Source organism: Balaenoptera acutorostrata, chromosome 14 (assembly GCF_949987535.1).
Source record: "Balaenoptera acutorostrata chromosome 14, mBalAcu1.1, whole genome shotgun sequence".
NCBI lineage: Eukaryota > Metazoa > Chordata > Mammalia > Artiodactyla > Balaenopteridae > Balaenoptera > Balaenoptera acutorostrata.
In genome coordinates, this window is record NC_080077.1 from 69,604,297 (window position 1) to 69,616,546 (window position 12,250).

At 40.4% G+C, this 12,250-nt stretch overlaps 1 protein-coding gene and 1 pseudogene across 1 annotated transcript in view; one reads left to right on the plus strand and one right to left on the minus strand.

Annotated features, from left to right (window-relative positions):
- Positions 1-8,458, plus strand: part of RRAGD (Ras related GTP binding D) — a 38,307-nt gene extending 29,849 nt beyond the window's left edge. Inside the window, exon 7 of the mRNA XM_057528116.1 lies at positions 5,495-8,458. Coding sequence (XP_057384099.1) covers positions 5,495-5,646 — 152 coding nt within the window. The 3' untranslated portion in view covers positions 5,647-8,458. The remainder of the gene's footprint in view (positions 1-5,494) is intronic.
- Positions 8,459-11,339: 2,881 nt separating this feature from the next.
- On the minus strand, positions 11,340-12,250 carry LOC103016413 (ferritin light chain-like; annotated as a pseudogene).

The window sequence follows — 12,250 nt, forward strand, 5'->3', positions numbered from 1 at the left end:
TAAAACACAGGGACAGCATCGTGATTTCAAAACAGGGAGATATGAATATATTTAATAACGTCACCAAATATCTTTTTAGGACCAAATGTAGTTTTATTTTGAAACAAAAGCAATTAACCCTCATAAAGGTACTCATATTCCCCCGCCCTGCCCCGCACCACTATGTAAACTGGGAAATATCAGTTTACTGATGTAGCTAGGGATTTTTGCTAGTAATTAGGGGATGATTTACCCTAAATTCCCAACAAAGTGGCAATAGTAACATTTTCTGAAATAGCCTTTCTTCTTCTTCTATGCAATACATGTTCCTTATAAAAATACTTTGAAAACTTAGGAAAGTATAAAAAAGTCAGTTTCACCATCTAGAGCTAAACTCCATGTTAAATTTCTGGGATTTTTTTCCTCCTTCCTTTTCTCCCTCCCTCCCTTCCTTCATCCCTTCTTTCCTTCCTTTCTTCCAACAACAGTGGCACCATATTGCCTATATAATTTTCTATCCTGTTGTTTTCACTTATTTATATCATGAAAATCTTCTTAATTCATTGAGCCTGAAAACATGATTTAGATTTTTATTACTTCTTTCTGTTACAGAGTAATAGATTCATTTAGAAAATTTAGATATAATAAATAAGCAAAAAAGAAATAATTATTGATAAGCTTCTCCCTCACATAATCACTCTTGATATTTTCTGTATAACTTTCCAGTTTTTTCATAGATATCTCTATATATGGGATTATATAATAAATACTACTTTATAACCTTCACTTAAATTATTACAGACATCTTTCCAATTCATTAAAGCTTTTTTTAACCACATCATTTTAATGATTGGTTTCTTCTCTTGTTAGAAATATGTGTTGTTTCTAGATTTTGATGTTATAAATAATCCATAATTACCTTCTTTCCACTAAATATTTGTGTACATCTTTGGTTATTTCCTCAGGAAAGACTTCAACAAATGGAATTACTTAGATCAATACATTTTGGTAGCTTCTAATGCATATTACCAAAATGTCCTTCAGAAAGTTTTTACAGGTTTATGCTACTAAGAGAATATGAGTGTGTCCATTTTGCTTTATTCTCATTAATATTGGGTATTAGCATTAAAAATTGATAATTGAAAACAAATTTACATTTTTTCTGCTTCTTAGTGAAGTTGTGTATTTTTTCCTGTATTTACTATTACCAGCCAAATTGCCTGTTATGTCCTTGGCCCTCAAAACTTTTAATTAAATAGTGGTAATCTTTTACTTTTTATTTTCATCTTGCTGAAACTAAGAACAGATTATATAATGGATTCATGGAATTTTGAAGATAGACAGGACCATCCTGTGTTTCACTCTCTCAATTACTGATGATTTTACCCAGACCCAGGAAATAGAAGTGACTTTCTCCTATGGTCATACCACCAGTGTATGGCAGTCTGGGCTAAAGATTTCTAGGCTTCTCCCTGTGTAGAATCAGTTCTGTGTATTGTGTTTTAAACCATTATACATACATTCCCTTGGTTAAAGATATTTCCAGAATTTATATTTGGTGATTAATATTTTATGTTGATTTTGGAAACTAAGGAAAGTAAAAGTAATGCAAATAGTACAACTATAGACCCCAAACCATCTAGGGTGATGACAGGTCCTAAAATTTAGGGTACAATAACATCAACCTTGAGAGCTTGTTTATTTTGAACTGATTTTAGACTTAGCAGAAAAGTTGCAAAAATAGTACGTAGTTTATATATACTCCTCATCCAGCTTCCCGAAATGTTAACATGTTACATACTGTAGTACAGTTATCAAAGCTAGGGAATTAACATCAGTATAATACTATCAATATTAATAAAACTTACAGACCTTATTCAAATTTCACCAGTTTTTCCAAAAATACCTTTTTTTCTGTTCTAGGATCCCAAATTGATTTAGTTATTATTTCTCCTAGTCTCCTCCAATCTGTGTTGGTCTTTCGTGACCCTGACACTTTTGAAGAGTACTCACCAATTATTTTGTACAACGTTCCTCAAATTGGGTTTGTCTGATATTTTCACACAATTGGAATGAGATTATGCAATTTGGCCAGAATACCACACAGAAATGATATTGCGTCCTTAGTGTATCATATGTTTATGATGTTGGTTTGGCTTATTACTGGTGATGCTGACCTTGATTTAGTTAAGATAGAGTCTACCAGGTCTTTCCCCTGGAAAGTTCCTACTTTTCACTTTGTAGTTAATAAATACTTTCAAACTATGCAAATCCTCTTTCTCCTCACAATTTTGCCCACTAATTTTAATGTCCATCTATGGTCGTGTGAGCTAATTTAAGCAGGAATTTCTCATGTGGATCTTGGGCAAGTTATTGTTAAACCACCTAGGGAGGATCATCTCTGAAGATAGGCAGATTTTGTAAAATTTATTAAAAGAAACCTGAGTATTTGTTTCCATGTGATAAGAGAGATAAATAGGCAGACAAGGTTTAACCCCATGATGTTAAACTTGTTTGCTTTTTAGGGTGACTAACCAACCTCCATTTGCCTGGGACAGAGGTGAGGGTTCCTGAAACAGGGGACCTTCAGGACTGCAACTGGGAAAGTCCCAGGCAAATGCATTAAGTTGATCACCTTAGCTTTAGAAAGAGCTTGATGCTTTACATATGCATGGAGCGGTTCGATTTGTTTTTGCTGCTTTAATCTCAAGTGTTGACTCCTGCTGGTGCTGATAATCAACACTTGTTGGTTGACTTGTCCTGATGTTGGTCTCTGTCTGTGTTTTCATGGATGATTTCTGACTGCTCTGGCAGAAAGGGGAGGATAGAAAGTGGAAGTGGGATTCTTGGTCTTAGCTGCACATCATAGGCACCTTGGGAAGGGAGGTGGTTAAAAAATATGGCCATTGAGGCCTGCCACAGAACAATTAGAACAGAATTCCTGGGAGAGGAAGCTGGGGTTTTTTAATTTTTAAAAAGTTCTCTGGATGCTTTTAATGTGCAGCTATGATTGAGAATCACTGAACCAAGGGAAGGATGTAAGACCATCCCATAACTGCGTATGGAGCTGAAGATAGTGCTTGTTCTGTTCATGTCTCTGTTCCTGTATTTTCTTTTTTTAAATAAATAAATTTATTTATTTATTTATTTATTTGGGACTGTGTTGGGTCTTCGTTGCCGCATGTGGGCTTTTCTCTAGTTGGGGCGAGAGGGGGCTACTCTTCATTGCGGTGCGCAGGCTTCTCATTGCGGTAGCTTCTCTTGTTGCAGAGCATGGGCTCTAGGCACACGGGCTTCAGTAGTTGTGGCATGTGGGCTCAGTAGTTGTGGCTCACAGGCTCTAGAGCGCAGGCTCAGTAGTTGTGGCTCACGGGCTTAGTTGCTCCACGGCATGTGGGTTCTTCCCGGACCAGGGCTTGAACCCGTGTCTCCTGCATTGGCAGGCGGATTCTTAACCACTGTGCTTCCAGGGAAGCCCTGTTCCTGTATTTTCAACTGCGTTATATGAAAGAGTTGAAATAAACAGCAAACTCTTTGTAGGCACTTCCTTTAAAAACCTCAGTTGTGAATTTTCACTTTTAAAGCTCCAAATGCAGCAAGATTACTGTTACATTTTATTTTATTTATTTTTATTTTTTAATAAATTTATTTATTTAATTTATTTTTGGCTGTGTTGGGTCTTTGTTGCGGTGCGCGGGCTTCTCATTGCAGTGGCTTCTCTTGTTGCAGAGCACGGGCTCTAGGTGCACGGGCTTCAGTAGTTGTGGCTCGCGGGCTCTAGAGTGCAGGCTCAGTAGTTGTGGCACATGGGCTTAGCCGCTCCGCAGCATGTGGGATCCTCCTGGACCAGGGCTCAAACCTGTGTCCGCTGCATTGGCAGGTGGATTCCCAACCACTGGGCCACCAGGGAAGCCCCTACTGTTACATTTTAAATGTGCACCATGAATAAATTGAGATTTGTCAGGAATCATCAGTAGGCTGGATCTGAAATTTCCCAAGTTGAATTCTAATTGAGCCAAAGTCCTCTAGCTAAGCTTTCTGCCTAAGGCAGTTGGTTGCAGGTGGTTCTTACATCTGTTATCCAAACTCCCACTAAATAAAATCATTTCTATGCTCCATGTTTCTTTCTTTTTTTGAAGTTCATGCTTTGTTTGGAAGATGGTTCCAAGAAATAAAAGTGAGGAAGTGGGGAAATAGAGAAGGGAGGTAGAAAAGCCATCCACAGTGGGAGCTGTATGCTCATTCCTGCTGGGGGAATCTCGGAGAAGCTGTGTGCAAGAAATTCGGAATCACCCCCATTGGGCATGCAAGACTTCCACATTTGTCCACCAACTCCCATGTCCCATTGTGTGAGGGATACCCTCAGAAACTTTTATTTCCATAGCCCTGGTACCTGTCTGTGTGCCAAAGAAAGCTTCAGGCAGAGAAGAGATGCCCATACCTGGGCTTGCTTATTTCTTACTACTTTCTCCCTCTTGCCTCACTGGTTTTTTCTTGAGGAAATTGTCTCCTAGTTTTATTGCACTGTGGTCACTATCACCGCAGAAGCAGCAGAGGGCGCCACTCAGAGAGTTTCCTGCTCCTGTAAGCTGAGATGGTGTTTCTTCCAGCATACTTGTGGTTGGTTACATGACTGCTTTGAAGCATTTCTCTTCTTGTCTGGTAAACAGTTCTTTTTTGGGGGTGGGGTGGGGTGGGGGGGTACTCTGGAAGCATCACCTGAGTGGATGGAAATCATTTTGGGACTAGTTATTTTAATAAATTTAAAGATAGTAAATGGAACCCACTGCCTTATCCTAATTGGTATAAATGTAATGCTGCTCTCAACACTTTACAAGTTAGTGGTGATGATGAGAAATGTGCTCAAGACTTAGATTAGATTTTATTCTATTTTGTATCAATTCTACAAAATTCTATTGATTTCTGAAAATACAAGAAGATTCTCCACTACTATTCCCCATTTAAAATTTACTTAATATTGAAAAACTGAGAGTGTCACTGGTTGTTGAGTTCACCTGAGGTGATGATAGCCACTGTAAAATCAGGGATTTTGTTTTCCCCAGGGCTTATGACAACGGCTCTGTGACCTTGAGATCTCAGCTACACTCCAAGTCAGGGTCTGCCTCCACTCAGAGTCAATTTAATAATACCTTTTGGGGAAAAAATACTAATAAGTATTTCACTGAAGATATATCTTAATTGTTCTTACAATCTTTAATTCTGAAAGATTTTTTTAAAAGGCAGTTCAATTGGTTCTTCAAACTTTTTGGGTCATAGACACCTTTGAAAATGTGGTATATACTCTGGAACCTTTCCTTAGTAAAAATATATATATTCACAAGACTTTGCCTGCAATTCCTGAAGCCCAGCTGCACACCTCCTAGAGAAATCTATAGATCTTATGTTAAGCCTGCTCCTCTACCGCCCCCTACTGGCTTGTCCTCACCATAGCTGCCACGAAAAGAGATTATTTCTAGGCGGCACCTCTATAAATATTTTTTGTTTTCTTCTCCAGGGCTGATTGACTATAATTTTCATTGCTTCCGGAAGGCCATCCATGAAGTTTTTGAGGTGAGAATGAAAGTGGTGAAATCACGAAAGGTTCAGAATAGGCTGCAGAAGAAAAAAGGAGCCACCCCTAACGGGACGCCTAGGGTGCTGCTGTAGGTGAGGTTTCAGGAACATCTTTTGAAATCAGACCTTTCAATGAGGCTGCTGCTCTGTGTTGCACTAAAGGAAGAGGAAGAAGGAGATTGGGACACATGACATATATTTGTTGTAAAAAAAAAAAAAAATTCCTGCCACCCTCTTGATCTTCTCTTTTTTTTAAATAAAGTAAGCACTTTGAAGCAAAAACATATATTAACAATGAAGTGAAATCTACTGTAACTTCATTACACAAATGTAAACTTTTATGGTCTGTAGTCAGAAAAAATCCTGTGTGAGAACTGCCAGGAACTGTATATATTTTGCACTTTTTCATGTTTTTTTTTTTTTTCCTCATTGAACTAAACTTTGATAAAACAACTTTTCTAGGCTCTTTTCTGTCCTTGGTGTCTAGGACATGCATACCGAGTCCATATCTATAGGGCAGTCAGAAAGTAATCAAAAAGTGAAGCGTTGGCAATGACTTTTTATAAATTTGGGAATCTTTGCTACCAATTGTTGAGAAAAAACATTTTTCAGTGGAGGAACAGATTGGGGCAGCAAGCTCTAGGAGCAATAAGAACTGTCCCCTGTTTATAACTGATATAAATAGAAATTTTATAGAATAATATTAGCACCAAACTTATCTAAAAATTTCTATAGCCGTGACAGTGCTTCCCTAGTCGACCCTTTTTACAAAACTCTTTACCTCAACACACATCTCTATAATCATTTTATACAGAGAGGTTATTTCTTTTTGCTGCATTACTGTTCTTTAGAACCTTTGGGACCAGATTTCCAAAATGGTGCCGATCAATGGAGAGAAATCAGAATGTCGCTAAATTGCAGGGTTTCTGGAGGCTTTTCTGTACCTGCCACTCAGGCTAAAGTAATAACATCAGAGGTCGCATGGTTTCCCAAATGTAGGTGATTGGCAACTGCAGATTTTTAAAATATGTCCTATACAATGTTTGGCCCCTGTGGAATGAGCCTCTTACTGTGCAACATTGCAAATGTTTATTTAGGACCAGTTGTTTTTTTTTTTTTTTTTTTTTTTTTTGCATTGCTCCACGACCACAGGCAATATCTCAGTTCTCTGTCACAGAGCTGAATCCTGTTGGGCACATTTGTCACCTCTGACTCCCTCTCACCTGTGACAGTGTGCCTTGTGGACTCTGCCTGTTCCCACCTTATGATTGAACTAGAGCTCGGCTCTCCAGCAGCGTGTTCTGCATGGCTAAATAGCCATCCTGAAAACCTCTAAAGGTCAGTGGAAAAGGATGGCCAGAGGAGGCATTACAGTTAGCTTTGTGTCTGTTTCTATGAAATTCTTCCTCTTATGTTCACTTTAGGCCAACATCAAGTTAAGAGATTCTAAATCTACCCCCATCCCAAACCATTCCAAGTAGATTATTCTAGATCCATCCCAAGGGTCCGAGCCCTAAGGAAAGCATGTTGGCAGGTATTAGAAAATGTACATATATATATATGTTTTCAGCAGAGCCTCATAGGGATAGCAATGCTGAACCTAGCAAAAATGGATCAGGTTCCTAAAGCAACTTGTTCTTGAAGCTATCCCACTACTATCTGCAGCTTCTTTCCATCCTCTCCCCTTCCATCCTTTTCCCAAGTCCTATTCCTTTGAGGCTGGTAACTGTAATTTAAGATGGTAGCTGATTGGGGTTTAAGGTTTGAGCCCTCCCAAGGGTCTGTGCATTTTGGAAGGAAATTTCTAAAAATCATGAAGGTGCCCTAACTCCCTTCCTCATGATTGCTACTCAGAAACACAGGTGGGTAGGAAGCCAGGGTTCCAGGGAAGTCTTTTTCCTAATTTCCAGACCTGTAACCTGTTAGACCTTTGCCAACATGGTACATGGAAGTTATTCTTATAAATCTATTCTTTAATATTTTTTACACAGTGTTTCTTTTTGGATAAGCAAATAAAGAATCACTTTTCTAAAGTGACTTTATCCTCAAGATAGAGACATTTACCTATCTGGTAAATCACACATTACTTAGGTATATATGTTATTGTAACGAGGTGGAGCTTCCATTTTTAAGCTGGGTATATGATGGGTTTCTGTTAAAATGTGCCTTAAGAGCCTATTACTTCAAGAGCAAATGATTCTTTGGGGGAAAGGCAAAGTTAATGCTATGACATCAGACCCAAGTTCATGATAGTAAGTGCACTCTTTGATTAATGACACACTGATATATAGACTACTGCCTCAAAGCCGTAAGCATGGCAATGACCTCTTAGTTAAAGAGAAATGTAGGAGTTATATCTAAGCATTCAGTTTCTGAAGTCTGTGCTATTGGAATTACAAAATCTCTTCAATTCCTTTTTCATTTTATTTTTGATATGGGGCTTAGCTTACTTGTGTGTGGCCACCTTTCGGTCTCAAATGTAATGCTATAAATATGTATAAATATACAAAATAATGTATAAATACAAAGCCCAAATACATGGCTACAGTGACTGCTCTGGAACATTTTTGCTCATTTTTAAAGGTTGAGAACTTGACCTACAGGTTTCCAGGGCAATTAGAACTTCTATGTAGGGATGAGATTCTGCTTGTGAAATACCATCTTTGGTTATTTTCAGTGATGTAGATTAGTGTGTATGACCAGGGTAGCGTGTTTCTGATGGAATATAAATCAAAAACTGGTTGACATTCACAGACAGTAATGTTTTGTGAACATGATATATTTTGGGCCCTTAAATGTAAAAATGCCTAAAAACACAGCAATATTGTTATATACGGGTTATATGAAACATACTCGAGAAAAACAGCTGAATTGTCTTGATTATTAAACTATGGTATGCATTCAACTTATGCGGACTGGATGTAATTTGTAATCAAGTATAGTATTTAGTATTATGTTTTACTTTAAGCAGTACATCATTTATAACCATTGTTAAAGCATTCTTTTCAAGAACGTTAGCTGCCCATTTAAAAGCGTGTGTCATACGCTCCTGATTTGGTAACACTCTCATTTTATTTCAGGCGTATTCGTAACTAATCTTTCTGGGAGCGGAATGGTCTCTTTGGTGAAAAGAAAGCACGGTCTTTCATGTTTGTGAGGTTGTTTACTGTATACATGCGTATCACTGCTGGGTTCCTTTAGATAAATGTGTTTGTCCTAATGAACCAGCTGTCGCTTTATGAAAATGAGGATAAATTGATCTATTTAAGTTGGATTTACATTTTTATTTATTTTTTTAAACACTCGTATCTCTCCATATTTTTGATGGGAACATGCCTGTTTTGGCTGTAGAACTTATTGCAGTAAACTTCAGATATTCTTGCTGCTCTGGCCCTAATCCCTAGCCATGTGAAAATTCTTTTCCTAACAGTCCACCTTTTGATTTTTACTTGCTTAGTGAGATTCCACCGTATAATGACTTTTACAGATCCCCTCAGAGTTCTCAGAGAGGGCTAGCATTAGATGTTATATATGAAATCCTGTTTCTGATGGGAAAATCTGAACTGAAATAATTACTTCCAGACCTCCCTGGTGGCGCAGTGGTTAAAACCCGCCTGCCAATGCAGGGGACACGGGTTCAATCCCTGGTCCGGGAAGATCCCACATGCCACAGAGCAACTAAGCCCATGCGTCAAAACTACTGAGCCTGTGCTCTAGAACCCGTGAGCCACAACTACTGAGTCTGCGTGCCACAACTACTGAAGCCCGCATGCCTAGAGCCCGTGCTCCACAACAAGAGGAGCCACTGCAATGAGAAACCTGAGCACTGCAAGGAAGAGTAGCCCCCGCTCTCTGCAACTAGAGAAAGCCCGCACGCAGCAATGAAGACCCAGTGCAACCAAAAAAAAAAAAAATTATTTCCAAGTTTGTTTGTTTTTTTTTTTTTTTTTTGGTTGCGTTGTATGGCATGTGGGATCTTAGTTCCCTGACCAGGGATTGAACCCATGCCCCCTGCAGTGGAAGTTCAGAGTCCTAACCACTGGACTGCCAGGGAATTCCCCAAGATTTTTAATCAGTGGTGATGTTGAGTTTAGGGGAAAGAAAATGTCATTAAAAGCATTATTTAATACTAACAGATATTGAGTGCACACGATATGCCATGCGCTGCTCTTAAATGCTTTTACATAATTATCCTCATAAACCCAAGAGGTAGGTACTATTATCACTCCTATTTTACAGAGGAGGCAGCTGTAAAAGATACAATGAAAATAACTTGAGATCATATTACTAGCAAGATACGAGGCCCGGAGTTAGACCTAAGAGTCCACCCTGTCAACTATTGCTCTAAGTAGCCTCACCAAATGTCCCTTAAAATTCCCTCCTTTCATGAGTAGGAAGAGGGAGACTTGAAGTTCAGAATTTCTGCTGCATGGGCTTATGAAGGCTGACATGCTGAGGTGTTTAAAATACCTTTTCTTACATAAGAATCAATAGGGGGCTTCCCTGGTGTCACAGCGGTTGAGAATCTGCCTGCCAATGCAGGGGACACGGGTTCGAGCCCTGGTCTGGGAGGATCCCACATGCCATGGAGCAACTGGGCCCGTGAGCCACAGCTACTGAGCCTGCGCGTCTGGAGCCTGTGCTCCGCAACAAGAGAGGCCGCGACAGTGAGAGGCCCGCGCACCGCGATGAAGAGTGGCCCCCGCTCGCCGCAACTAGAGAAAGCCCTTGCACAGAAACGAAGACCCAACACAGCCAAAAATAAATAAATAAATTAATTAATTAAAAAAAAAAGAAAAGAATCAATAGGAGCAGTCTGCTAATGTGCTTCACCTGGAGGAGAAACTCAACAAAGATTATGCTGTTTTTCTTCCTAATCCATTAAATAACTCTAGTGCCAAAAATAATATTAACAGCATTTAAATATCAGAAAATTTAAATACCTTTTATAGCCATTTGATTTTCTTTTTCTTTTTTTTTTCTTCTTTGGCTCCGCTGCCAGGTTTGCGGGATCCCCAACCAGGGATTGAACCTGGGCCATGGCAGTGAAAGCACCGAGTCCTAACCACTGGACCGCCAGGGAATTCCCCAAGCCATCTGATTTTCTGAGAAGCAATAGTATATCAAACTGTAAGAAAATCAAGAGAGAATAAGCCTTTGATCTTAGCTATATTCAACCTTTACCTTGAGTTTTTAGTATACGTAACAATAATTTAAAACACTGATCTGGATTAAAATTCTAAAAGATACATTTCAATCCTAATCCTTCAAACCTATATTTAAAATTGCCGCTAGCATTTGTTGGATTCTCCTATAAGAGGTGCCTCAGATCTAACATGTCCTACATGGAACCGGCTTCTTTCTTGCTAAATCTTCTCTCCCTGTGATGGCGTGACCACCCTCCCTAGGGTCCCTGTCAGAAACTTGGGTCTCTTTTTTATTTTTTTCTTTTCTGCAGAAAGCTTTATTGTTTCCATTTTGGTCCAAGGCTTGAGAGAGGGCCCCAGGGTGATTAAAAAGCTGCCTAGGGCTTCCCTGTTGGCGCAGTTGTTAAGAATCCGCCTGCCAATGCAGAGGACACAGCTTCGAGCCCCGGTCTGGGAAGATCCCACATGTCGCAGAGCAGCTTAAGCCCGTGCGCCACAGCTACTGAGCCTGCGCACCTAGAGCCTGTGCTCCGCAACAGAAGCCACCACATTGAGAAGCCCGCGCACCGCAACGAAGAGTAGCCCCCGCTTGCTGCAGCTAGAGAAAGCCCACGAGCAGCGATGAAGACCCAATGCAGCCAAAAATAAGTAAAATTTTAAAAAATATTAAAAAAAAAAAAAAGCTGCCTAGCGGATGCAGAGAGGGACTTCAGGCAGAAGCCCTGACACCAGAGGGGCTCCTCAAAGGCTGCTGGGCTCCGGAGGCTCCTAGTCGTGTTGGAGGGTGAGCCTTTCGAAGAGAGACTCGCCCAGGCCAGCCGGGGGACCAGCCAGCCTGCGGAGATTGGGCAGGTGGTCACCCATCTTCTTGATGAGTTTCACCTGCTCATCCAGGAAGTGGCTCTCCAGGAAGTCACAGAGGTGGGGGTCTGCATGGGCAGAACCCAGAGCATGCAGTTCCAAAAGTGCCTGGGTCTGGTTCTTTTCCATGAGAATGGTGGCTTCCATTGTGTCCTGGGTTTTACCCCCCTCATCCTGGTGAGTATTCTACAAGTCCTGGAAGAGGGCGCAACCATCGCACTGGTTTTGCATTTTTAAGAGATGCTGTGCACCCTCGCGCTTCTCCTCGGCCAGTTTGTGGAAACAGTGGTCCACGCCCTCCAGAGCCACATCGTCGCCATGGAAATAGAAGCCCAGAGAGAGGTAGGTGTGGGAGTCCCACAGATGCATGTTGACCGGGCAGTTGCTGACGGCCTCCACCTTGGTAGAACAGTTCTTTTTTTTTTTTTAATTAGGGTATAGTTGTTTTACAATGTTGTGTTAGTTTCTACTGTACAGTGAAGTGGAGTTCCCTGTGTCAGTAGAACAATTCTGACGAATCTGGGAGCTCATAGTTGATCGGTAATAAGGAGCTAAGCTCAAAAAATGGTGTTGGCTCGTCCCGGAGGCCAAGGATAGCTGAGTGGCTGATTCCAAAGGCTGCGACTGGAAAAAAAAGGTTGGAGGCTGGTGGGAGGCTGGAGCAAGGGGCGTCCCTGGGTCTGTTCCGT